This window comes from Vipera berus (genome assembly GCF_964194415.1).
Source record: "Vipera berus genome assembly, chromosome: Z".
NCBI classification, from domain to species: domain Eukaryota; kingdom Metazoa; phylum Chordata; class Lepidosauria; order Squamata; family Viperidae; genus Vipera; species Vipera berus.
The window spans coordinates 1382862-1407099 of record NC_138205.1 but is presented as its reverse complement, the minus strand read 5'-3'; the positions used below and the strand labels follow the sequence as shown (position 1 = coordinate 1407099).

Here is a 24238-nt window from a genome sequence, read left to right as displayed (position 1 = left end):
CCTCCTCCCCCCCCCCTTTGACTTGGGGGGGGCGGAGCGAGCAAGCGGAACGAGCGAAGCAGCCGCAGCAGCAGCACCGCCAGCCTGCCCGAAGGACCCTCCCGGAGCCCCCCTCCCCATTTGCAGCCCCCTCCCCAAGCATGGCAGCCCTCCGCCTGACCCCCCGCCTCTTCCTGGGGCTCGCGGCCCCGCGGGGGTGAGTGGGGGCTGGGGGTGGGGCGGGGGCAGCCCAGCCAGGGGTGGTGGTGGGGGGAAATCTTGAGAAGCCCCCTCCCCTTCCCTTGCAATGCACTGCAACCCCTTCCCCACTTTGCAGGCCCGGCTGTCCCGCGGGGGCGCCCCTCGCCCGCCCACTCGCGGGGAGACTCTTCGCCGCCCACGCCGCCGCCGCCGCCGCCCAGGTAAGTCGGGGAAGGGGCGCGGGGTGGCCTGGAAAACGGGGGGCTTCGAAGGGCCCCCGCCGCCCCCCCCCGCGCGGGTCAGCCGCTGGCTCAGTGAGGACTAGAAGCTTGACGCCTGCGGGAGCCTCGCGGGCGCTGGGATTCCTTGCACCCGCCGCTTTCCCCCCCCCCCACACACACACACTCCTCCCCGCTTTAAATGCTGGGTCTGGGGTCCTCCTGGTAACGCTCCCCCCCCCGCCGCCCATGGTGGATCTCCGCTGCGCCGATCCCCGCGGCCGACCCAGTTGGGAGTCCGGGGCGGCCGGGCGCCGTCTGAAGGGCAGGCGCGTCACCCGGGCATAGTTAGGATGCTTCATCTGGGGGAAAGGTCGGCCATCGTCTGCGTGCCTGGGGGAGGAGTGGGAAGATTAAGCCCCCCCAAGGGGGGGCCAGCCCTGCCCTCCCCCCACCCCCGCCGGGATGCCAGGAACCGTGTGAGCCCGGAATAGCCCCCCCCTCCCCCCCCTCCCTTGGCTGAGTTGGGCAGGAATTGAAAAGAGGAGAGAAAGTTTGGCTCCAGTCACCTGTCTGCCCCTTCCTTCCTTCCTTTTCCTTCTTTCCTTCCTCTTTCCTCCCTCTCTCCTTCCTTCCTTCCCTCTTCTGCCTTCCTTTTCCTTCTTTCCTCCCTCTCTTCTTCCTTCCTTCCTATTCCTTCTTTCCTTCTTCCTTCCCTCCTTCCTTCCTTCCTTCCTTCCCTCTTCTGCCTTCCTTTTCCTTCTTTCCTTCCTTCCTCCTTCCTCTCTTTCTTTCCTCCCTCTCTCCTTCCTTCCTTCCTTTTCCTTCTTTCCTTCCTTCCTCCTTCCTCTTTCTCTTTCCTCCTTCTTTCCCTCCTTCCTTCCTTCTTAGTCCTTCCTCCCTTCTTTCCTTCCTTTTCCTTCCTCTCCCTTCCTTTTCCTTCTTTCCTTCCTTCCTTCCTTTTCCTTCTTTCCTTCCTTCCTCCTTCCTCTCTTTCTTTCCTCCCTCTCTCCTTCCTTCCTTCCTTTTCCTTCTTTCCTTCCTTCCTCCTTCCTCTTTCTCTTTCCTCCTTCTTTCCCTCCTTCCTTCCTTCTTAGTCCTTCCTCCCTTCTTTCCTTCCTTTTCCTTCCTCTCCCTTCCTTTTCCTTCTTTCCTTCCTTCCTTCCTTTTCCTTCTTTCCTTCCTTCCTCCTTCCTCTTTCTCTTTCCTCCTTCTTTCCCTCCTTCCTTCCTTCTTAGTCCTTCCTCCCTTCTTTCCTTCCTTTTCCTTCCTCTCCCTTCCTTTTCCTTCTTTCCTTCCTTCCTCCTTCCTCTTTCTCTTTCCTCCTTCTTTCCCTCCTTCCTTCCTTCTTAGTCCTTCCTCCCTTCTTTCCTTCCTTTTCCTTCCTCTCCCTTCCTTTTCCTTCTTTCCTTCCTTCCTTCCTTTTCCTTCTTTCCTTCCTTCCTCCTTCCTCTTTCTCTTTCCTCCTTCTTTCCCTCCTTCCTTCCTTCTTAGTCCTCCCTCCCTCCCTTCCCCAATGCTGGGCGCCTCCTAGATCAGGACCTCTGACCGCCAGGCGGGGGAGGCTGGCAGGTTGCAAGCCTCTTTATTTCTTCATCCATTCACGAGGTCCCTGCGCCACCCAGCCACCCCCAGCGACTCAGGGCTGTTCACAAACAGCCTAACGCAACCACAACAAACACCCGACTAAACGCCCAGAGATAAAAGCCGAGTTTAAAACAAGGGGAAACTTAAAAGCGGCTGCTAAAACTTCAGAATTCGGAAGGCTAAAAAGGGTGAAGCAAAGGATCCGCTTAACAACGGTGTGTGTGTGTGTGTGTGTGTGTGTGTGTGTGTGTGTGTGCACTTAACAGCCACCACCATAAAAAAGGTCGTAAAATCGAGGCATTTTAGGACGGGGAAGACACGTGACCGTGATGGACGGGCTCCATTAATGTAAGTGGAGGAGCCCTCTCAGGGTGAAATAATTGAAATAAGCAGACGGTTTGCAGCCTATTTATGGGGCCCTGGAATCCGTCCACCTGAGTCTGGCTGTTCCGGATTAATCGCCTGAGAGTTTAAAAGCTGATCCTGCTACACCACATGCTGTGGCCAGCCAGCTTCAGCACCTCTCCCGGCTGTGACCTGTCTCCATCCCAACCTTGTTCACTTTAAAAAAAAAAAACTACATTCCACTTTCCTGCAGCGTTGCATCCAAAATCCACTTCCCTGCAGCATTTAAAATCCACTTTCCTGCAGCGTTGCATCCAAAAACCACTTTTCTGCAGCATTGCATTTAAATTCCACTTTCCTGCAGCGTTGCATCCAAATTTCACTTTTCTGCAGCGTTGCATTTGAATTTCACTTTCCTGTAGCATTGCATCCAAATTCCACTTTCCTGCAGCGTTGCATCCAAATTCCACTTTCCTGCAGCGTTGCATCCAAATCCCACTCTCCTGCAGTGTTGCATTTAAATTCCACTTTCCTGCAGCGTTGCATTTGAATTTCACTTTCCTGCAGCGTTGCATTTGAATTTCACTTTCCTGCAGCGTTGCATCCAAATTCCACTTTCCTGCAGCATTGCATCCAAATTCCACTTTCCTGCAGCGTTGCATCCAAATTCTACTTTCCTGCAGAGTTGCACCCAAATTTCACTTTCATGCAGCGTTGCATCCAAATTCTACTTTCCTTTTTTTTTATTGAAAAGTTTTAAAATACAGTTTTCCTTTAAGAATCCCCCCTTCCCCCTCCCTCCTCCCCCCTCCCTACCTCCCCCCCTCCCCCCCTCCCCCCCCCACTTCCCAGAGCTAAATACAAGGTATATATATAAAAAGCAATCATAAACAATCATATACTAACAATTATAAACTCTAAAATCCATCACTCTCTAGCTTATATAAGATGAAACAAATAATAATAATATTGAATATGTATAAAAAAAACTAAGATAAAAGAAAAAAAAACGAAAGAAGACTTATTCAAATGCTACATAAAACTTCTTAACCCTATACTTGTTCTGGATAAAATCAATCCATTTTTTCCATTCCATAATATAGCGTTCTTGCGAATGATCTTTCAAATAGGCCGAAATCTTCGCCATCTCTGCCAGGTCGGAAACCTTTAAAGTCCACTCCTCTATGGTCGGCAATTCCTCTTTCTTCCAGTATTGGCCTATCAAAAGTCTTGCCGCCGTAATTAAATTCAACATCAACTTGATGTCCACAACTGTGGCATCTGTAATTATTCCCAACAAAAAAAATTGCGGACAAAACTTTAACCTCTGTTTAAAAATCTTCTGCATGTTCCACCAGACTTTTATCCAAAAAGCCTTAACCTTTTTACAAGTCCACCATATGTGAAAATATGTTGCATCTTCACCGCACCTCCAACATTTAGGCTGATAATTCGGATACATACTTGCAAGCTTTTTAGGATCTAAATGCCATCTATAAAACATTTTGTAAAAATTCTCTCTTAAATTTTGAGCTTGTGTAAATTTTACGTTCCTCACCCAAATCTTTTCCCACGTGTCCATTGTGATGACTTCCTGAATATTTTGGGCCCATTTTATCATACAATCCTTAACAAGCTCTGTTTCTGAGTCAATCTCTATCAATGCAAGATATATCCGTTTGATATGTGCTGGTCCCTGATTCCTAATTTGCTTTATCAAATTTTCATCAGTCTTTGTAAATCCATTTTTCTGGTCTTCTTTCCACCTGGCCCGTAACTGAGTATATTGAAACCAATTTTGAACAACCTTCTCTTCTCGCAAGAGGCTATATGATTTCAAACACCAAACGTTTCTTTCCAAACTAAGAATCTCCTTATACGTAGTCAAGTCATGTTTAAAGCCAGCATGTATATTTTCTATTGCGTGTTTTGGAATTGCCCACAATGGTATCTTGCAACTTAACTTATGTCTGTACTTCTTCCAAACTCTCAGCAATGCCTGTCTTAAAATATGCACCCTAAACACGTTGTCTACCTTCTTATCATACAACAAATATGCATGCCAGCCAAACAACAAATCGTGGCCCTCAAGATTTAATAACCTCCCTTGCGTCAAATTAATCCAGTCACTTATTCCTGCTAATGCAGCAGCTTCATAATATAATTTAAAATTAGGCAATTTAAGGCCACCTCTCTCACGAGTATCCTGCATAATCTTAAGTTTAACTCGTGGTTTTTTCCCTGCCCACACAAATTTATTGATACCTTGCTGCCATTCCTCCAGATTAGAATCTTTCTTAAGAATCGATATCATTTGAAATAAAAATAAAAATTTAGGCAGGACATTCATTTTTACTGCTGCAATCCGTCCCAACAAAGACAATTGCAATTTTTTCCAACTCTCCAATTCTTTTTGAATTTTCCCCCATAATTTTTCATAATTATTTTTATATAGCTTTGTATTAGAGGGCGACAAAATCACCCCCAAATATTTAACCCTTTTAACGATCTCAAATCCAGTTAATCCTTCTAAAAGGGCCTTTTGCGGTATTGTCATATTTTTGGCCAAAATTTTTGTTTTTTGTACATTAACCTTAAATCCAGAAACCTTCCCATATTGTGTTATTATCTCCATCAGGTCCACAACAGAGTTCTCTGGCTGGGTCACTGTAACAACCAGATCGTCTGCGAATGCTCTCAATCTGTAGTCCTGATCTCCAATTTGAATCCCCTTAATTTTTCCCGAATTCCGAATTTTAACCAATAATATCTCTAATGTTAACACAAATAACAAGGGCGATAACGGACACCCTTGCCTTGTGCCCTTCTCAATATTACATGCTTCTGTCAAGCTATTATTAACTATAATTCGGGCAGTTTGTTTTTGATATAATGCCCTAATCGGTTGTAAAAATTTTCCCCAAAATCCATTTTGTCTAGAACTTTCAACAAAAATTTCCAATTCAATTGATCAAAAGCTTTTTCCGCATCTAAAAAAATTAGCACCGCAGCAATCTGGTTGTTCCTTTCCAAAAACTCTAACACATCAACTATATGCCTCACATTATTTTTCATTTGCCTACCACTAATAAACCCTGTTTGATCCCCATGAATCACCTGTTGCAGAACCCTCATCAGTCTATTAGCCAAAACCTTAGCAAATATCTTGTAATCTGTGTTTAAAAGCGATATCGGTCTATAATTTTTAACTTGAGTAGCATCTTGGTCTTCCTTCGGAATCAAAGAGATAAAAGCTGTTCTCCAAGACGGTGGCACCTTTCCCCCCCTCTGGATTGTCTGGAACAGTTCCTTTAACGGTTTTATCATTTCTAATTGTAAATTTTTATAATAGGCCGCAGTCAAGCCATCCGTACCTGGTGCTTTATCCACCTTCAATTCCTTAATTGCTGTAAAAAATTCTTCTTCTGTGATCAGTTGATTAATCCCTTCTTTTTGTACTTGCGTAAGAACCGGGATGCTAGCATTTTCCAAATATATATCAATGTCTTTTTCATTAATTTTCTCCTTAGCATATAATTTAGAATAAAAATCCACAAAAGCGTCCTTGATAAGGTCCTGTTGAAACACAACCCTTCCTTTATGCTCAATCTTGTCTATATTAGAAGCCCTTTGTTTTTTCCTCAATCTATAAGCTAACCATCTGCCAAACCAAATTCTACTTTCCTGCAGAGTTGCACCCAAATTTCACTTTCATGCAGCGTTGCATCCAAATTCCACTTTCATGCAGCGTTGCATCCAAATTCCACTTTCCTGCAGCGTTGCATCCAAATTCCACTTTCCTGCACCGTTGCATCCAAATCCCACTTTTCTGCAGCGTTGCATTTAAATCCCTTTCCTGCAGCATTGTATCCAAATTCCACTTTCCTGCAGCGTTGCATCCAAATTCCACTTTCCTGCAGCGTTGCATCCAAATTTCACTTTTATGCAACGTATTTGTAACCAATTCTACGCGTAGGCAACGTTGCGTCCAAATTCTGCTTTTATTAAATAGGGCACCCAATTTCCATATTTGTGCAGCGTTGCGCGCAAAGCCCTGTGATCAAGGTAGGTAGCACCCAATAAATTTCAAGGGATGTCATGCTGTCTTCCTCTTTTGCAGACCGCCCCGGACAAGCACACATTAAAGTCAGAGTCAGCGTCTCAAGAAGAATTGGGAAAAAAGCCTCTACCTACGGTATGTGGTCTTTGGGCCCCCTCCTCTGGATTTCTGGGGCCTTGGGGGGGGCAATATTGGGGGAGCCATTTTGATGCAAACAAACAGGAAGTTGGATAAGGAAAGGCAGAGACACAGAGAGAGAGAGAGTGGGGAGTAAGTTTCCTTCTAGGTTTTTGAGCTGCTTTTTTCCTATTGGCTGCCTGTCTGTGATGTCATAGAACAGGGCTCTTCAAACCTGGCCCTTGGATGACTTGTGGACTTCAACTCCCAGAATTCCTCAGCCAGCGTGCCTGGCTGAGGAATTCTGGGAGTTGAAGTCCACAAGTCATCCAAGGGCCAGGTTTGAAGAGCCCTATTATAGAAGGTCCAGAAATGTGTGCAGGGCTTGTGGAGGCAAATTGAGGAGGGGGGAAGGGACTGGGGGGAGGGGTTCCTATGTTTCTCAACCTGGACAGCTTTAAGATGGGTGGACTTCAACTCCCAGAATTCCCTAGCCTGCATATCAGTTTTCCATTTGATTCATGCCTTCTAACCTAACCCGCTTTTTAACCTGTTTATTGATTTAATTTGTCATGTGTTATTTCCCCCCCCCCCACTTTCCTAAAGTTAAGACATAGTATGTCTGTTTCATCCCCTTTGTCTATTAAGAAAGTTACCCAATCAAAAAATGCAATAACTGGAATGGAATGGAAATAGAATGGAATGGAATAGAATAGAATAAGAAAGAATAGAATAATAGAATAATAATAGAATAGAATAGAATAGAATAGAATAGAATAGAATAGAATAGAATAGAATAGAATTAGAAATAAAGAATAGAATAGAATAGAATAGAATAGAATAGAATAGAATAGAATAGAATAGAATAATATTAGAATAGAATAGAAAATATGGAATGGAATAGAATAGAATAAGAAAAAATAGAATAGAATAGAATAGAAATAGAATAGAATAAGAAAGTAGAATAGAATAGAAAATATGGAATGGAATGGAAGAGAAGAGAAGTAGCAGAGTTGGAAGGGACCTTGGAGGTCATCTAGTCCAACCCCCTGCTCAGGCGGGAAACCCTATCCCATTTCAGACAAAGGGCTGTCCAGTCTCTTCTTAAAAACTTCCAGTGTTGGAGCTTTCACAACTTCTGGAGGCGGGGAGTTCCAATGATGAATTGTTCTCACTGTCAGGAAGTTTCTCCTTAGTTCCAGCTGGCTTCTCCGCTTGATTAATGGACAAACACCCTCCTTTTTTCCAGCCTTAATCTTATTATTATTAATTTAATACCTCCTCCCTTTTGGGTGTCACCTGTCTACGAGGTCAAGTAAATAGTCACCCCGAAACTCGTTTTCTGGTTTGGCCAACATCCAATAAGCTGTTGCCGTTTTGCTTGGCTAAAAATACAGGCAGTCCTCGTCTTACAACCGTTCATTGAGCGACCGTTCAAAGTTAACACTGGAAAAAGGGACTTAACGACTCTTTTAATACTTAAGATGCTTGGAGCATCCCCCTGGTCATGTGTTCAAAATTCGGACGCTTGGCAACTGACTCATATTTATGACGGTTGCAGCGTCCCCGGGGTTGGGTGGGTGTGTCACGTGATCCCCTTTTGCGACCTTCCAACAAGCCAGGTCAATGCGGGAAGCCGGATCCACTTAACGACTGAGTTGCTAATTTAATGCCTGCAGTGATCCACTTAACAACGGTAGCCAGAAAAGCCGCAAAGTGGATCAAAATTCACTTAACGGCCGTCACACTTAGCAACTGAAATTTTGTTCTCGATCGTTGTAATTCGAGGACCGCCTGTCTAGCTGTATTTAAAAAATAAACTTACTCAAGGCTGGGGATAACATATGCCGGCGGGGGGTAGGGTGGCAGCCTAAGCCAGATTGGGGCACTTTGCAAAATGCGGTGGGGGCTGCAGCGAGATTGGGGGTCGTTGGGGGGGGGGTTGATGTGTGCCAGAGAGGGAGGGGCCGGCATCACCATCTTGAGATTTTTTTTACAATCTGAGGAATAAAAACTGCATTGTTAGCAAAAAAGATGGTGCCTTTTCCGGGCCTGAAAACAGGGACTTGTCAGAACCTGAACCCGGGACCCTGGAGCAGTGGCCCTTTAATCTTTTTTTTTTTCCTCTCTCCAACTTGCAGGAAACCAAGTCCTTTGCGGTGGGCATTTTCAAGGGCCAGATCATCACGGATCAAGTCTTCCCTTATCCTTCGGGTAAAAAAAGTGTGGAGGGGTTTCGGCTGGATGGGAGGGAGGGCCAGGTGTGTTTGTGGGTCTGTGAGTGTGTGTTTGCGTGCACAGGATTGCCTGGTCCAGCACGTGGACGGACAGTTTGAAAAGTTCAGGTGGTCCTCGACTTAACGAAATATCCGTCGCTAAGTGACTTTTGCCTCCTTTTACAGTTCTGCTCCCTTGCCGCAGTTGTTATAAGTGAATCGCCGCAGTTGTTAAATGAGGAACACGGTCTTTAAGCGAATCCGGCTTCTCTCTCTCCCCCTTGACTTTGTTGGTCAGAGGGTCGCAAAAGGGCATCAGGTGACACACACACACACACACACACACACACACACACACACCCTGGGGGACGCTGCGACCATCATCAATACAAGTCAGTTGCCGAGTGGCTGAATTTTGATCCGGCGCCGTCGTAACTTTGAGCGGCCGCTAAAGGCAGTTGAGGACTGCCGGCAATGTCGAAAAGGTCGCTGAAGGAAGGCTTACAACTCGAGAACCTGCCACGAGTCACCTTCAATTTTTTTTAATATACGCTTTGGTCGGTCACTAAACTAAATGAACCGTCGCAAGTCGAGGACTCTCCCGCCCCGAATAGTAACACACACACACACACCCTTCCTCTGGTTCCGTTGCAGTTCTGAACGAGGAACAAGCACAGACACTGCAGGAGCTGGTGGGCCCCGTCGCCCGCTTCTTCGAGGTAGGGTGGGGGGGCTGGGGGGTTGGGGGGCAGGTGGGGGGGTGTCGGCCCCTCCCTTCCGGCAACGCCAGATGTTGCTCCCCCCCCCCGCCCTTTTCGCAGGAGGTGAACAACCCGTCGCGGAACGACGAGCTGGAGCAGGTGCAGGAGAAGACCATGAAGGGGTTGAAGGAGTTGGGGGCCTTCGGCCTGCAGATCCCCACGGCGTTGGGGGGTCTGGGGCTCACCAACACCCAGGTCCGTCCCGTGCCCCCCCCTTCCCCTTTCCTCCCCTGCAGGTGGGGGGTGGGTGGGGTTTTTTTCCCCAGATTTGCAGCCTCCCAAAGGGGGCTGAACTCTGCACGTGCGTAGAGGGCGTCCCATCCTGGCCTCTCTGCCCCACAGTACGCCCGCTTGGTGGAAATCGTGGGGATGCACGACCTGGGCGTGGGCATCACTCTGGGCGCCCACCAGTCCATCGGCTTCAAGGGGCTCCTGCTCTACGGATCCCCGGAGCAGAAGAAGAAATACCTGCCCAAGCTGGCGTCAGGTAGGGCTGGGCACTGGGTGGGGGGCTGGCACGGCCAGGATGGGGTAGGGGGGTGAGAGGATTCCCCCCCCTGAATCCAGAACGGGAGCCCGCCCACCCACCCACCCCTGAGAAATTGGACTTTTGCTTCTTCTGGCTGCGTGGCTGGTGCCGCCACCCACTCCTCGTCTCCTTCTCACGAGGAGCGGGAAGTCTGAGGTTGATTTCGGTCGATTTTATTGAGGTCTGGTTTCATAGAATTGGATTTAGGTCCCGGCTTTGGCTGTGCGGCTCGAGGCGGCCTCTGCAGTTGTCCCACAACAGCCCTGTGAGGTGGCTTGGGCTGAGAGAGAGGGACCGGCCCAAAGCCACCCAGCCGGCTTTTCTAAAGTGGGACTAGAACTCGCTGACTCCTGGTGATTGGCCCAAAGCCACCCAGCCGGCTTTATGGCTATGGCAGGGCTAGAACTCTCTGTCTCTTAGTGATTGACACACCCAGCCAGTTTTTCTAAGGGGGAACTAGAACTCACCATCTCCTGGTGATTGGCCCAAAGTCATCCAGCCAGCTTTTGTAAGGAGGAACTAGAATTCACCATCTCCTAGTGATTGGCCCAAAGTCACTCAGGAGGAACTAGAATTCACCATCTCCTAGTGATTGGCCCAAAGTCACCCAGGAGGAACTAGAATTCACCATCTCCTAGTGATTGACCCCAAAGTCACTCAGCCAGCTTTTCTAAGATGGAACTAGAGCTCACCATCTCCTAGTGAGTGGCCTACAGTCACCCAGGAGGAACTAGAATTCACCATCTCCTAGTGATTGACCCCAAAGTCACCCAGCCAGCTTTTCTAAGATGGAACTAGAACTCACCATCTCCTAGTCGTTGGGCTAAAGTCACCCCGGCAGCTTTCTGGCTAGGGCAGAACTAGAACTCACCCTCTCCTGGTGATTGGCCCAAAGTCACCCAGCTGGCTTTCGCGCCTAAGGCGGGACTAGAACTCTCAGTCGCCCGTTTTTAGCCCAGCACCTTCACCGCAACATTTCCCTTGCCTGTGACTTGGTCTTTGTGGTGTGCTGGGGGGCGTGCGTAGGGGAACACCTTTTGTGCCACCTCCGCCCCCCCCCAGGTGAGACCATCGCCGCCTTCTGCCTGACCGAGAACACCAGCGGCTCCGACGCAGCCTCGATCCGGAGCAGAGCCGAACTCAGCCCTTGCGGCACCTACTACACCCTCAATGGGAGCAAGCTCTGGATCAGGTGAGGCGGATGTGGGGGTGTGTGCAATAGGTGAGGTGCCCCCTCCCCACCATCCAGAGGAAGGGTCCTTGAAATACAAGTGGTCCTCAACTTAGGACAAGGGTAGGCAACCTTGGCTCTTTTGTGACTCGTGGACTTCAACTCCCAGAATTCCTGAGCCAGCCATTCTGCCTCAGGAATTCTGGGAGTTGAAGTCCACGAGTTATAAAAGAGCCAAGGTTGCCTACCCCTGACTTAGGAGAATTCATTTAGTGACCGAAGTTACAACAGTGGTTGTCAAGCAAACCCAGTGGTCGTTAAGCAAACCCAGTGGTCACTAAGCGAATTTAGTGGTCATTAAACAAATCCAGTGGTTGCTAAGCAAATCCAGTGGTCCTTAAGTGAGTCAGGCTTCCCCAGGGACTTTGCCCCTCAGAAGGTCACAAACACGCCGCAACCGTCATAAATAGGCGCCGGTTGCCAAGTGCCCACATTTGGGGACCGATAGGATGTTACAATGGTCATAAGCGTGAGGACAGGACGCAAGCCGAGTTTTCTCAGCGCCGTCGTAACTTCCAGCAGTTGCTAAACGAACGGCCGTAAGTCGAGGACGATCTGAAAAAGATTAACAAACTGGAAGTGAAATGAGGAAAATCCATAACGATTCAATTCCGGGAAGGGGTGCTCAGCACGGGGAGAGGGGCACGTTTCCTGGGGGAGGGTCCTAAAATTGTATCTTTCCTCGCCCAGCAACGGCGGCATTGCCGAAATCTTCACCGTCTTTGCCAGAACGCCGCAGCAGGACGAGACGGGGAAGATGAAGGACAAGATCACGGCGTTTGTGGTGGAGCGGTCTTTCGCGGGGGTCACCAGGTGAGGTGTTGAGGGGAAACCCCCCCCCCCAATATCTGAGCACTGGAGTTCACATCCTTTAGGGCAGGGGTCTTCAAACTCGGCCCTTTGATGACTTGTGGACTTCAACTCCCAGAATTCCTCAGCCAGGCATGCTGGCTGAGGAATTCTGGGAGTTGAAGTCCACAAGTATTAAAAGGGTCATTGTTCCCTCATGCTGGCTGAGGAATTCTGGGAGTTGAAGTCCACAAGTCATCAAAGGGCCATAGTTCCCTCATGCTGGCTGAGGAATTCTGGGAGTTGAAGTCCACAAGTCATCAAAGGGTCACAGTTCCCTCATGCTGGCTGAGGAATTCTGGGAGTTGAAGTCCACAAGTCATCAAAGGGCCATAGTTCCCTCACGCTGGCTGAGGGATTCTGGGAGTTGAAGTCCACAAGTCATCAAAGGGCCATAGTTCCCTCACGCTGGCTGAGGAATTCTGGGAGTTGAAGTCCACAAGTCATCAAAGGGCCATAGTTCCCTCACGCTGGCTGAGGAATTCTGGGAGTTGAAGTCCACAAGTCATCAAAGGGCCATAGTTCCCTCACGCTGGCTGAGGGATTCTGGGAGTTGAAGTCCACAAGTCATCAAAGGGCCATAGTTCCCTCACGCTGGCTGAGGAATTCTGGGAGTTGAAGTCCACAAGTCATCAAAGGGCCAAGCTTGGAGACCCCTGCTTTAGGGTGCTAAGCAAAGGGTTGGGAGGGATGGCCAGCCGACCCCCCTTGATCCGCTGGGGCGGGCAGAGAAGGACTCCCCCCCATCTCTTTGGGTGTGTTCTGGGGGGGGCTCTAATTCCCTCTCATGCCCTCCCAGCGGCCCCCCTGAGAAGAAGATGGGCATCAAGGGGTCCAACACGGCCGAAGTCCACTTTGACAACGTCCGGGTGCCGGTAGAGAACGTGCTGGGTGCGCCAGGCGCCGGCTTCAAGGTGGCCATGAACATCCTCAACAACGGGCGCTTCGGCATGGCAGCGGCAATGGCGGGCACCATACGGTCGCTCATCCAAAAAGCGGTGAGCACCTCTGGGCCCCCCAACCCACTTTCTTCTCCCCCCCCGCCCTAGTATCCCCTCATACAGGCAGTCCTCGACGTAGGACCACAACTTTGCCTGACTTTTCTGTTGCTAAGCAAGACAGTTGCGGAGGGTCGTTTTGCCCCCTTTTACGACGGTTCTCGCCACCGTCGTTCACGACTGCGGCCGTTAAGTCAGCCGCATGGCTGTTGAGCAAACCCAGCTTCCCCCCCCCACTCCCGCTTGTCGGAAGGCCGTAAAAGGGGATCACGGGACCCTTTGGGGATGCTGCGACCGTCATAAATCCTCCTCTTCCTCCTCCTCCCTTTCTGTCCCAAAGGTGGACTTTGCTGCTAACCGGACGCAGTTTGGGGAAAAAATCCACACTTTTGGGGTGATCCAGGAAAAACTCGCCCGCATGGCGTTGCTGCACTACGTGACGGAGGTACGGGCATGCAAAACAGACCTGCGTGTGTGTGTGTGTGTGTGTGTGTACATTCGGCACGGTGCCCAAAATGTCCTTTCTCAGATCTGTGGCGTTCCGGTGTCACTGGACATCCTTGAGGACTAGAAACTTAGTTCCCCCAAAAGCGAATCCCTGAGACCGATCCAGAGACCATAATAGTAATAGAATAGAATAAGAATAGAACAGAATTAGAAATAATAGAATAGCATAATAATGGAATTGAATAGAAATAGAATAATAAAATACAGAATAGAATAGCATAGCATAGCATAGAATAGAATTATAAGAATAAAACAGAATTAGAAATAATAGAATAGAACAATAAAAATAGAATAATAAAATATAGAGTAGAACAGAATAGAATAGTATAAAGATGGAATGGAATGGAATAGAATAGAATAGAATAGAGCTGTAAGGGACCTTGGAGGTCTTCTAGTCCAGCCCCCTTTCTCAAGCAGGACTAGACTCTGTACAATAGGATAAAAAGTTTAAAAGTGTGTGAAAAGCCCCCTTTTTTTCTAATTCTCCAAAGACCCCTTGCTGCTCTCTCTTTTTTTTAGTCCATGGCCTACATGATCAGCGCCAACATGGACCGGGGGGCTTCGGACTTCCAGATTGAGGCAGCCATCAGCAAAGTCTTCGGCTCGGTGAGTCCTGGCTGGGGCACCAAGGTGCCAAACCGGTTACTGTCTTCCCAGGAAAGAAGGGAGGAAAGATGGAGGGAAGGAGGGAGGGAGGGAGGAAAACAGTAGGATGGAAGTTAAAGAAAGGAAAGAAAGAGAAAAGAAAGAAAGAAAGAAAGAAAGAAAGAAAGAAAGAAAGAAAGAAAGAAAGAAAGAAAGAAAGAAAGAGGGAGGGGGAAGGAAGGGAGGGGGAAGCGAGGGAAGGAGGAAGGAGAAAAAGAAAGAAAAAAGAAAGAAAAAGAAAGAAAGAAAAAGAAAGAAAGAAAGGGAGGGAGGGAGGGGGAAGGAAGGGAGAGGGAAGGAGGAAGGAGAAAAAGAAAGAAAGAAAAAGAAAAGAAAGAGAAAGAAAGAAAGAAAGAAAGAAAAAGGGAGGGGGAAGGAAGGGAGAGGGAAGCGAGGGAAGGAGGAAGGAGAAAAAGAAAGAAAAAGAAAAGAAAGAAAAAGAAAGAAAGAAAGAAAGAAAGAAAGAAAAAAAGGAGGGGGAATGAGGAAGGAGAAAAAGAAAAAGAAAGAAAAAGAAAGAAAGAAAGAAAGAAGGAAAGAAAGAAAGAAAGAAAGAAAGAAAGAAAGAAAGAAAGAAAGAAAGAAAAAGGGAGGGAGAGGGAAGCGAGGGAAGGAGGAAGGAGAAAAAGAAAGAAAAAGAAAAGAAAGAAAAAGAAAAAAAGAAAGAAAGAAAGAAAGAAAAAAAGGAGGGGGAATGAGGAAGGAGAAAAAGAAAAAGAAAGAAAGAAAGAAAGAAAGAAAGAAAGAAAGAAAGAAAGAAAGAAAGAAAGAAAGAAAGAAAGAAAGAAAGAGAAAGAAAGAAAGAAAGAAAAAGGGAGGGGGAAGGAAGGGAGAGGGAAGCGAGGGAAGGAGGAAGGAGAAAAAGAAAGAAAAAGAAAAGAAAGAAAAAGAAAGAAAGAAAGAAAGAAAGAAAGAAAGAAAGAAAGAAAAAAAGGAGGGGGAAGGAGGAAGGAGAAAAAGAAAAAGAAAGAAAGAAAGAAAGAAAGAAAGAAAGAAAGAAAAAGGGAGGGGGAAGGAAGGGAGAGGGAAGCGAGGGAAGGAGGAAGGAGAAAAAGAAAAAAGAAAAGAAAGAAAAAGAAAAAGAAGAAAGAAAGAAAGAAAGAAAGAAAGAAAGAAAGAAAGAAAGAAAGTAAGAAAAAGGGAGGGGGAAGGAAGGGAGAGGGAAGCGAGGGAAGGAGGAAGGAGAAAAAGAAAAAGAAAAAGAAAAGAAAGAGAAAGAAAGAAAAAGAAAGAAAGAAAGAAAGAAAGAAAAAAGGGAGCGGGACGGAAGAGAGAGGGAAGCGAGGGAAGGAGGAAGGAGAAAAAGAAAGAAAGAAAAAGAAAGAGAAAAAGAAAGAAAGAAAGAAAAAGGGAGGGGGAAGGAAGGGAGAGGGAAGCGAGGGAAGGAGGAAGGAGAAAAAGAAAGAAAGAAAGAAAGAAAGAAAGAAAGAAAGAAAGATGCAGATGGTTATGTCCAGACAAGAACGCTTAATTCACTATTGCTTTTATCTGTTTATTTCCCCCCATGTACAGGAAGCTGCCTGGACCGTTTCAGACGAATGCATCCAGACCATGGGCGGGATGGGGTTCATGAAGGTCAGGGGGGGTTTGAGGGGGTGGGCCTAATATCCAGGTTTTAATTTCAGATATTTAGGCTGCTGCGGAGAATGACACCTTTCCCAGCTTGTTTCCTCTTGAGTTCTGTTTAGCAACATTTCCAAAAAGGTGGTAACATTTCCAGCCCTTGAACAGATCAGATCTCTTGTGTTTTCTTTTTAAAAGCCAGACTTTTAATTTTATTTCTCTCTAATAATTTTCTGTTGAACCGGTGAGGAGGCTGATCTCTTCGCTGATAAACATAGGAAGTTAGTTCGTGTCTGTTTTTATTAGCATTGCTCAGCCAGGATGGCTTTAAGCTGAGTGGGCTTCAAAACAAGCCAGAGCGGAGAGATTGCAGAGAAAGGGATTATAAGAGAGGAAGCAGGCCACCATGGGCGTACTTATCCAAAGGATATCTATTAGTGACTGGGAATTCTGGGAGTTGAAGTCCACCCGGCTTAAAGTTTGCCAAATTTGAGAACCGTCTGTCTGCAAGGAATATAAATCCTTCCATTCCCTACCAGTCAGAGCTGAAGAAGCTTCTTGGATGAGAAGCGAAACGTCTTCAGAGGTAAACCAAGTCCAGTTGCCTCCTGAGCGGAGAGATTGCAGAGAAAGGGATTATGAGAGAGTAAGCAGGCCACCATGGGCTCAGGAATTCTGGGAGTTGAAGTCCATGAGTCATAAAAGAGCTGAGGTTGCCCTGGTATAGGGTCTCCTGCTTGAGCAGGGGGGGTGGACTAGAAGACCTCCAAGGTCCCTTCCAGCCCTATTCTTATTTATTCTGATTGATTGATGGAGCAGCATTAATGTCAGGGAAAATCATTCTGGCATTGATCACTTCTCTCTCTCTCCTTCTCTTTCTCTCTCTCTCTCTTTTTATTTCTCTTTCTCTCCTTCTTTCTCTTTTTCTTATTTCTCCTTTCTCTTTCTTTTTCTCTTCTTCTCTTTCTGTCTCTTTCTCTTTCTCTCTCTTTTTCTATTTCTCTCCTCTTTTTCTCTCTTTATTTCTCTTTTTCTACTTCCCTCTTTCTTTTCCTATTTCTCTCTCTTCCCCCCCCTTTCTTTTTCTATTTCTCTCCTTTTTCTTTCTCTCTCTCTCCCTTTCTCTCTCTCTCTCTCTCTCTGTCTCTCTCTTTCTCCCATCCGATTCCCCGGCTGCAGGAAAGCGGAGTGGAACAAGTGATGCGAGATTTGCGCATTTTCCGGATCTTCGAGGGCACCAACGACATTTTGCGGCTTTTCATTGCCCTCTACGGATTCCAGGTGGGTGGGTGGCTTTCGGGACGGGGCGAGATTTGGGGCCGGGGGGTGGGAACCTGAATTAAGCCGGGAAAGGGGGGGGGGTTTCTTACCTGTTGCCAATGCAATGATCCAGAAGGGCTAGCAAGTAAGACGATCTAGGTTTGATCGCGTTGGCTTTCTTGGGAGCCACGAAAGCTCCGATCCTGTCTGATTTCCCTCTGATCCAGAACGCAGGGAACCAGCTTCGCGGTTTGCAACAAGCCGTCAGGAACCCCTTTGGGAATGCTGGGCTGTTGGTCAGCGAGGCGGGCAAGCGAGTACGCAGGTACGGCAGATCTCTGCGCCCTTCTCCCAGGTGGGCGGCTTCCGCTTCCCAAAGCAGGGGGGAAAAACGGGTGGTGGGTGAGACCCGTTGCGACCGCAGAGGGTGCGGGAGGACATTTGCCAGGGGTGGCGTCACTGGAGGGAGGGTGGGTGTGATTCACGGCTACAACTAAGCCAGCATGTTCAACAAGCCATTGTGGCTTCTCGAGCACACTCAAAAGGTCAGAGAAGGTGGAGTTGTGAGCAACCAGGAATCTCACAGGCACGCGGGGACAAGGTCCTAGAACAGGGGTCTTCAAACTTGGCCCTTTGATGACTGGTGGACTTCAACTCCCAGAATTCCTCAGCCAGGCAGTTCCTGGCTGAGGAATTCTGGGAGTTGAAGTCCACTAGTCATCAAAGGGTCACAGTTCCCTCACGCTGGCTGAGGAATTCTGGGAGTTGAAGTCCACGAGTCATCAAAGGGTCACAGTTCCCTCACGCTGGCTGAGGAATTCTGGGAGTTGAAGTCCACAAGTCATCAAAGGGTCACAGTTCCCTCACGCCGGCTGAGGAATTCTGGGAGTTGAAGTCCACTAGTCATCAAAGGGCCACAGTTCCCTCACGCCGGCTGAGGAATTCTGGGAGTTGAAGTCCACTAGTCATCAAAGGGTCACCGTTCCCTCACGCTGGCTGAGGAATTCTGGGAGTTGAAGTCCACGAGTCATAAAAAGGCCAAGGTTGCCTACCCCTTGTGACCTAAAGGTAGGAAATGCCTCCGTTCTTGAAGGTGAACTGCTCCTGAAGTTGGAGGCTCTCTATGAAGAAGCAGTCCTCAACCGAACCCAAATGGCGGTTGCTAAACGAGACATAACGTTAAGCGAATTTTGATCCAGTTTACGATCTTCCTTGCCACACTTGTTAAGCGACTGTTAAATTAGTCACACGGTCGTTAAGCGAATCCGGCTTACCCCCCCCCCAATTGAGTTTCCTGGTCAGAAGGTCGCAAAAGGGGATTACATGACACACACACACACAGCCCGGGGATGCTGCGTCCGTTGTAAATACGAGTCAGTTACCAGGCGTCTGAAGCAGTTGTAAGTGTGAAAAGGGGTTTTAAGTCCCTTTTTTTTTCTCGAACGGCCACTAAGCGAATCGTCGTTAGTAGAGGACTGCTTGTGGTTTGTCGTTCACGAATCCAGGCTTTTTCCCAGCGAATCTTGTCTCTCTCTCTCTCTTTTTTTTTTTTTATTTATTTGTTTGTTTTTCAAGCTCCCGGGAAGACCGGCTCCCGCTTCGGGGCAGTGAGTCCTCTCCGTTCTGTCTACGTCGCCCCACGAAACGTTTCGAGTTGTTTTGTTTTTCTTTTTTCTTCCCCCCCCCCACACCCCGCGTGCCATCTGTCCGTCATTTTTGCCATCCAATCCCCAGCTCCCATCGAGAGAGAGAGGCAAAGCACCCGCCGTGACTGCTTCGTTTTATGACTGGAGGGAACGTGTGAATGGGTCCCTAAGGGTCATCTGCGGGGGGGGGGGGGGGAAGCGCTGCACGTTTTAAAAATCCCATTTTGTGACCATTTGTGCTGTTCTGTGTTTTTAAGGGGGGGCTCAAAGAGAGGGGCTGGGATGGGGAGGCTGGGCTCAAAGGGGGGGCTGGGCTGGGGTCGGGGGGGGCTGGGGTCAGGGGGGGCTGTGGAAAGAGTTGTGAGGCTGCTTCTCACCCCCTTCTCTCTCTCCCCCCCCACCCCCACCCCCAGGAGGGCGGGCCTGGGGACAGGGCTAACCCTGAAAGGTGTGGTGCACCCAAGTCTGGAGTCCAGCAGTGAGCAGGTAAGTCTGGTGTGTGTGTGTGTGTGTGTGTGTGTGTGTGTGTGTGTGTGTTTGGTGCCCCCTGGGAGGAGCAACTGGGGACCAGTGGCCCCGGGAGACGGTTGCCCTCTGACATCCAGCTGTGGCACTTCATCCGTACGAGTGGTCCTCGGCTCACAACCGCGACTGAGCCCGAGATTTCCGTTGCTAAGCGAGGCGGCAGTTAAGTGAGTTCTGCCCCATGGTTTACAACCCTTCTTTTGGCCAAGGCCGTTAAGGGAATCGCAGTCGCGCCGAAAATTGGCGTCGCCAAGCCAGACGCCCGCTCAGTCAGCTTTGCCCCGTGTTACGACCTTCCTTGCCGCCGCCGTTAAGTGAATCGCTGCAGTTGTTAAGTTAGTAGCACGGTCGTTAAGTGAATCTGGCTTCCCCCATTGAGTTTGCTGGTCAGAAGGTCGCCAAAGGGGATCACCTGACTCCCCCCTTCCCCGGGACACTGCGACCGTCATAAATACCAGTCAGTTGGCAAATGTCTGAATTTTGATCAGGTGACCACGAGGATGCTGCAATGGTCGTTAAGTGAAAAAGGTCCTCAGTCACTTTTCCCAATGCTGTTGTAACTTCGAACAGTCACTAAATGAAACAGTGTAAGACTTGAACATGAGTTCAAGTGCTGTTTCAGCCGTGAAAACTAGCTGGGTGACTTTGGGTCAATCACCAGACGGCTCTGAGTTCTAATCCCACCTTAGGCATGAAAGCCTAGCTGGGTGACTTTGGGCCAGTCCTTCTCTCTTAATCCAACCCACCTCACAGGGTTGTTTTGGGGAAAATAAGAGGGAAAAGGTGTGTTGGATATGTTCGCCATCTGGAAATAATAATAATTGTTATTGTTATTATTTTCTATTCTGTATTTTATTATTCTATTCTATTCCATTCCATTCCATTCCATATTTTCCATTCTATTCCATTCTATTCTATTCTATATTTAATTCTGCATTCACCTACCCCCTTTCACCCCCCCGCCCCCTTTCCAGGCTGTCCAAGCCATTGACCTCTTCGCTGGCGTCATTGAGAACCAGCTCCTCAAACATGGAAAGAAAGTTGTCGGTGAGTTTGGGGTCCTCAGGTGGGTGGGACCCCCATGGATTCCTTGCCGGAGGGTGGGGGCGTGGGGGGCTGGAGGGACAAAACTCTGCTCGTCCCAATCCAGCTCTCTTCTGCTTCTGATCCTTCCTTCCTTCCTTCCTTCCTTCCTTCCTTCCTTCCTTCCTTCCTTCCTTCCTTCCTTCCTTCCTTCCTTCCTTCCTTCCTTCCTTCCTTCCTTCCTTCCTTCCTTCCTTCCTTCCTTCCTCTCTCCCAAATTCCAGAAGAGCAATTCATGCTGAAGCAAATTGCCGACAACGCAATTGATGTCTATGCCATGGTGGTGGTTCTGTCCAGGTGAGCCTTCGCTGCCCACCCCCACCCCCAGGACTGCGCCCCCCCTCCCCTCCCCAGACCTCCTGCCCAAAGCAAATGTCCTTTTTATTATTATTATTGCTGGCCGGAATAGCCCACAGCCCAGAAGACAGGCTCAAGGTACCGAAGGATCTCGACAGACTTGAACCCAGGCCCCTGTCTGAATGAAATGAAATTTAGTGTAGAGAAAAGCAGGTTTCTACATTTAAGCAAGGAAAGCCAAACGCACAGGGATGGTGTCGTGGTTCCGACAGATGAAAAGTCTTCGAAAGAACTTCGAGGCTTCGTTTACCTTAAAGGATCTTTTATTCGAATAGCATAGTATCGGCGCCTACATAATCGAAGCCAAAAACTTAATTCCCCTCCCCTGGGCACCTAGTATCAAAGCACAATTCCCTCCCCCAATTAACAGTCATAAATCACATTCCCCAATTAGCTCGAAGCGCAGGCTTCTTCTCCAGCTCGCCAATTTTTTTTATCAGCTCTGGGCTCAGTAACCTTGATTCTCACGCTACGTTTAGTGTTGTTATGTCTAGCTGGACTCTCCAAGCATCATCCAACTCTAAAAGCAAAGGGGGAAAAAGATGGCGACATTTCCATCCGTTGTCAATGCAAAAACATCCCATGTTAGCAGCGTTGGCAGATGGGATAGGCGGTACCTGGCTCAATAGTAGCAACTGTGAGAGGGATCTTGGAGTCCTTAGATAGGAGACGGCCGTGTTCAGCAACTGCCAAAAAAGCCAGCACAGTGCTAGGCTGCATTAACAGAGGGACAGAATCCAGATCACGTGGAGTGTTAATACCACTTTGCAAGGCCTTGGTAAGGCCACACCTGGAATACGGCATCCAGTTTTGGTCGCCACGATGTAAAAAAAGATGTTGAAAGTCTGGAAAGAGTGCAGAGAAGAGCAACAAAGAGGATCAGGGGACCGGAGGCTAAAACATACGAGGAACGGTTGCTGGAATTGGGGATGTCCAGTTTAATGAAGAGAAGGGTGAGGGGTGACAGGATAGCAGTGTTCCAGTATCTCAGGGGCTACCCCAAAGAAGAGGGAGTCAAGCTAGTCTCCAAAGCCCCTGAAGGCAGGACAAGAAGCAACGGATGGAAACTAGTCAAGGAGAGAAGCAACCTAGAACTAAGGAGAAACTTCCTGACAGTGAGAACAATTAACCGGTGGAACTGCCTGCCTCCAGAAGTTGTGAATGCTCCAACACTGGAGGTTTTTAAGAAGAGACTGGACAGCCACTTGTCTGAAATGGTATAGGGCTTCCTGCCTGAGCAGGGGGTTGGACTAGATGACCTCCAAGGTCCCTTCCAACTCTGATATTCAGAGGGGAACCTCAACATTTCAGTCGGAAAGGTCCAATTGGGGATCTAGGAAGTCAGATCTGCATTGCAGATGCGGTGGGCGGTTTCAAGGAATCCCGAGACCCACATGAGTGAGGTTTCCTAGTCCAGGCAAGTATCTCGGTTTCTCCCTGCCGAATGTCCCACCTTGCAACACAGGCGTGAGTCTTAACCTTCCAAAGATTTGATTTCATTTTGCTCTCCTCCGTCTGGGTCAACAGAGCATCGCGGGCGCTGGAACAAGGCCAGGCCACAGCGCAACACGAGAAGGTGCTTTGCGAAACCTGGTGCACGGAGGTAGGCCGTGTGTGTGTGTGTGTGTGTGTGTGTGTGTCAAAGTAAAGGAAAAAGGAAAAGGGAGGGAGGGAGGGAGCAAGATAGGAAGGAGAAAGGAAGGGAGAGAGGGAAGGAGGAAGTAAAGACGAAAGGAGGAAAGGAAAATGGAGGGAAGGAGAGAGGGAGGGAGGGAGGAAGGGAGGAGAGAAAAAGGAGGAAAAGGAAGGAGAAAGGAAAGGAGGGAGGGAGGAAAAGGAAGGAGAATTAAAGACGAAGGCATAGATAAAGAGAGAGAGATAAAGGAAGAAAGTAGAGATAAAAGAAGGAAGAAAAGAGAGAAGGAGACAAGAGAAAGAAGGTTTTTTATTATTGAGAAAAGCAGGGATGGTTTTCAGGGGAAACCCCCCCCCCAAAGAAACCGTGGGAAGCGCCTCAGATCTCCTTTCCGAAGAAGGCCACGTGGTCCACCGAGGAGGCGATCCCGGTTCCTGGGAGCCTAAAATCCTCTCTTTATTACCGAGGGCTGAATTTGATCCTCTGCTTAAGCGGCCGGCCGCAGAGGCAGCCCAGGTAATCGGGTTAGCCCGGCCGCCGGAGAGGAGATCCTTTTCATTAGCAGCCTCCTCAAATAGCTAATGGGAAAGCAATATATAAAATAATTGGCATTCAATAAAACTTCCTTCCCTCTGGAGCCCAATAAATTACGAGCGAAAGGCTAACGGCCGTCCCCACCTACGCCTGGGAGGTTGTGTGCAAGTTCGTAGAGCAAGGAGTCTCTGCCAACTCGGCAACTTGGAAGAAGCGTGGACTTCAACTCCCAGAATCCCCCAGTCAGCCACGCTTGGTGGTGTGGTTTTCTCCCCCCACCCCTCCTATTTCCCCCTAGAGCGGAGAGATTGCAGAGGAAGGGATTGCAAGAGAGTAATAAAAGTCCCTAAGTCTTAAGCTTGCCCAATTTGGACATGACCCACGGCAGTTGTCTATTCTTAAGACTTTGGAAAGCTTCTCGTTCTCTAACCCCGATTGTCACTCTGTGTGTCTGTGTGTGTGTGTGTGTGTGTTTTGACCTGGGGGGGTGGGGGGGTGGCCCTTCTTATTGGTCCTTTCTTTCTTTCCTCAGGCCCACAAGCGAATCACCCAAAGCCTGACCTCTCTCTCGTCCAGCACCACCCAACAAATCTTCAAGAATTTTCGGGTCATCTCCAAAGCAATGGTGGAGAAGGGAGGGGTGGTCTCACCATACGCCCTGGGTTTCTGAGACCCCCCCTCCCTCTGAGACACCCCCCCTCCTTATCTCTCAGCTGCATTCCTCCCTGGTTGCAACCGGGAGGGGGGGAACTGCATCTTTTTGGGGTGGGGCGTTCAAGCCTCATCCTCTCCCCGCTGGAAGTTCAGATGTCATTTTTGGAAACTGCAGTCCCAACGCCTGCGGGCAGTCCTCGACTTACGACCTCCCAGTTTTACAACCTTTCTTTTTTTTTGGCGTGGTTTGCAAGTGAACTCCTTGCAGCGTAACATGCAAATGGCGATCCGCCGGCTGCGACCGTCGTAAATGTGAGATCGTTACCGAGTGCCCGAATTTTGATCACGTGACCGCGAGGCTACAGTCACGATTTTGAGAGCTGGTAGTATACTCTTTTTTTTTTTTCTTTCAGTGATGTTGTAACTTTGGTCACTAAAGGAGTGATCGTAAGTCGGGGGTTTACCTAGACCCGGATATTCAGCCGTTTTCACCCCCCACCCCCCACCCCTTTGCTTCGCTTGTTCCTGTAGCTTTACCAATCCATTTCTGGGAATTTGCTATTAAATGATTTTATCCAATCATCTGGAGCGTTATTGATTGACGTGCGTGGGAGGGAGGGTTGACGTGCCCCACCGGGGATTTTCACATTATTTCCACCCCGTCCGGCAGGGTTGGAGAGGTTAAAATGCTGCACCTGGTGAAGGCAGCTGTGTCAAGTTGCAAAATTTTTAAAAAT

At 48.6% G+C, this 24238-nt stretch overlaps 1 protein-coding gene across 1 annotated transcript; it reads left to right on the top strand.

Annotated features, from left to right (window-relative positions):
• Positions 1-40: 40 nt before the first annotated feature.
• On the top strand, positions 41-24080 carry LOC308676994 (very long-chain specific acyl-CoA dehydrogenase, mitochondrial-like). The gene is made up of 20 exons (XM_081343088.1): positions 41-196; positions 317-401; positions 6451-6525; positions 8649-8721; positions 9378-9442; positions 9545-9679; positions 9827-9971; positions 11076-11205; positions 11935-12057; positions 12893-13091; positions 13432-13536; positions 14118-14204; positions 15756-15818; positions 16986-17087; positions 17294-17391; positions 19126-19198; positions 20212-20284; positions 20545-20617; positions 22205-22280; positions 23380-24080. Exons 1-20 carry the CDS (start codon positions 141-143, stop codon positions 23515-23517), a joined length of 1974 nt encoding a protein of 657 aa, XP_081199214.1. The 5' UTR covers positions 41-140; the 3' UTR covers positions 23518-24080.
• Positions 24081-24238: the final 158 nt, after the last annotated feature.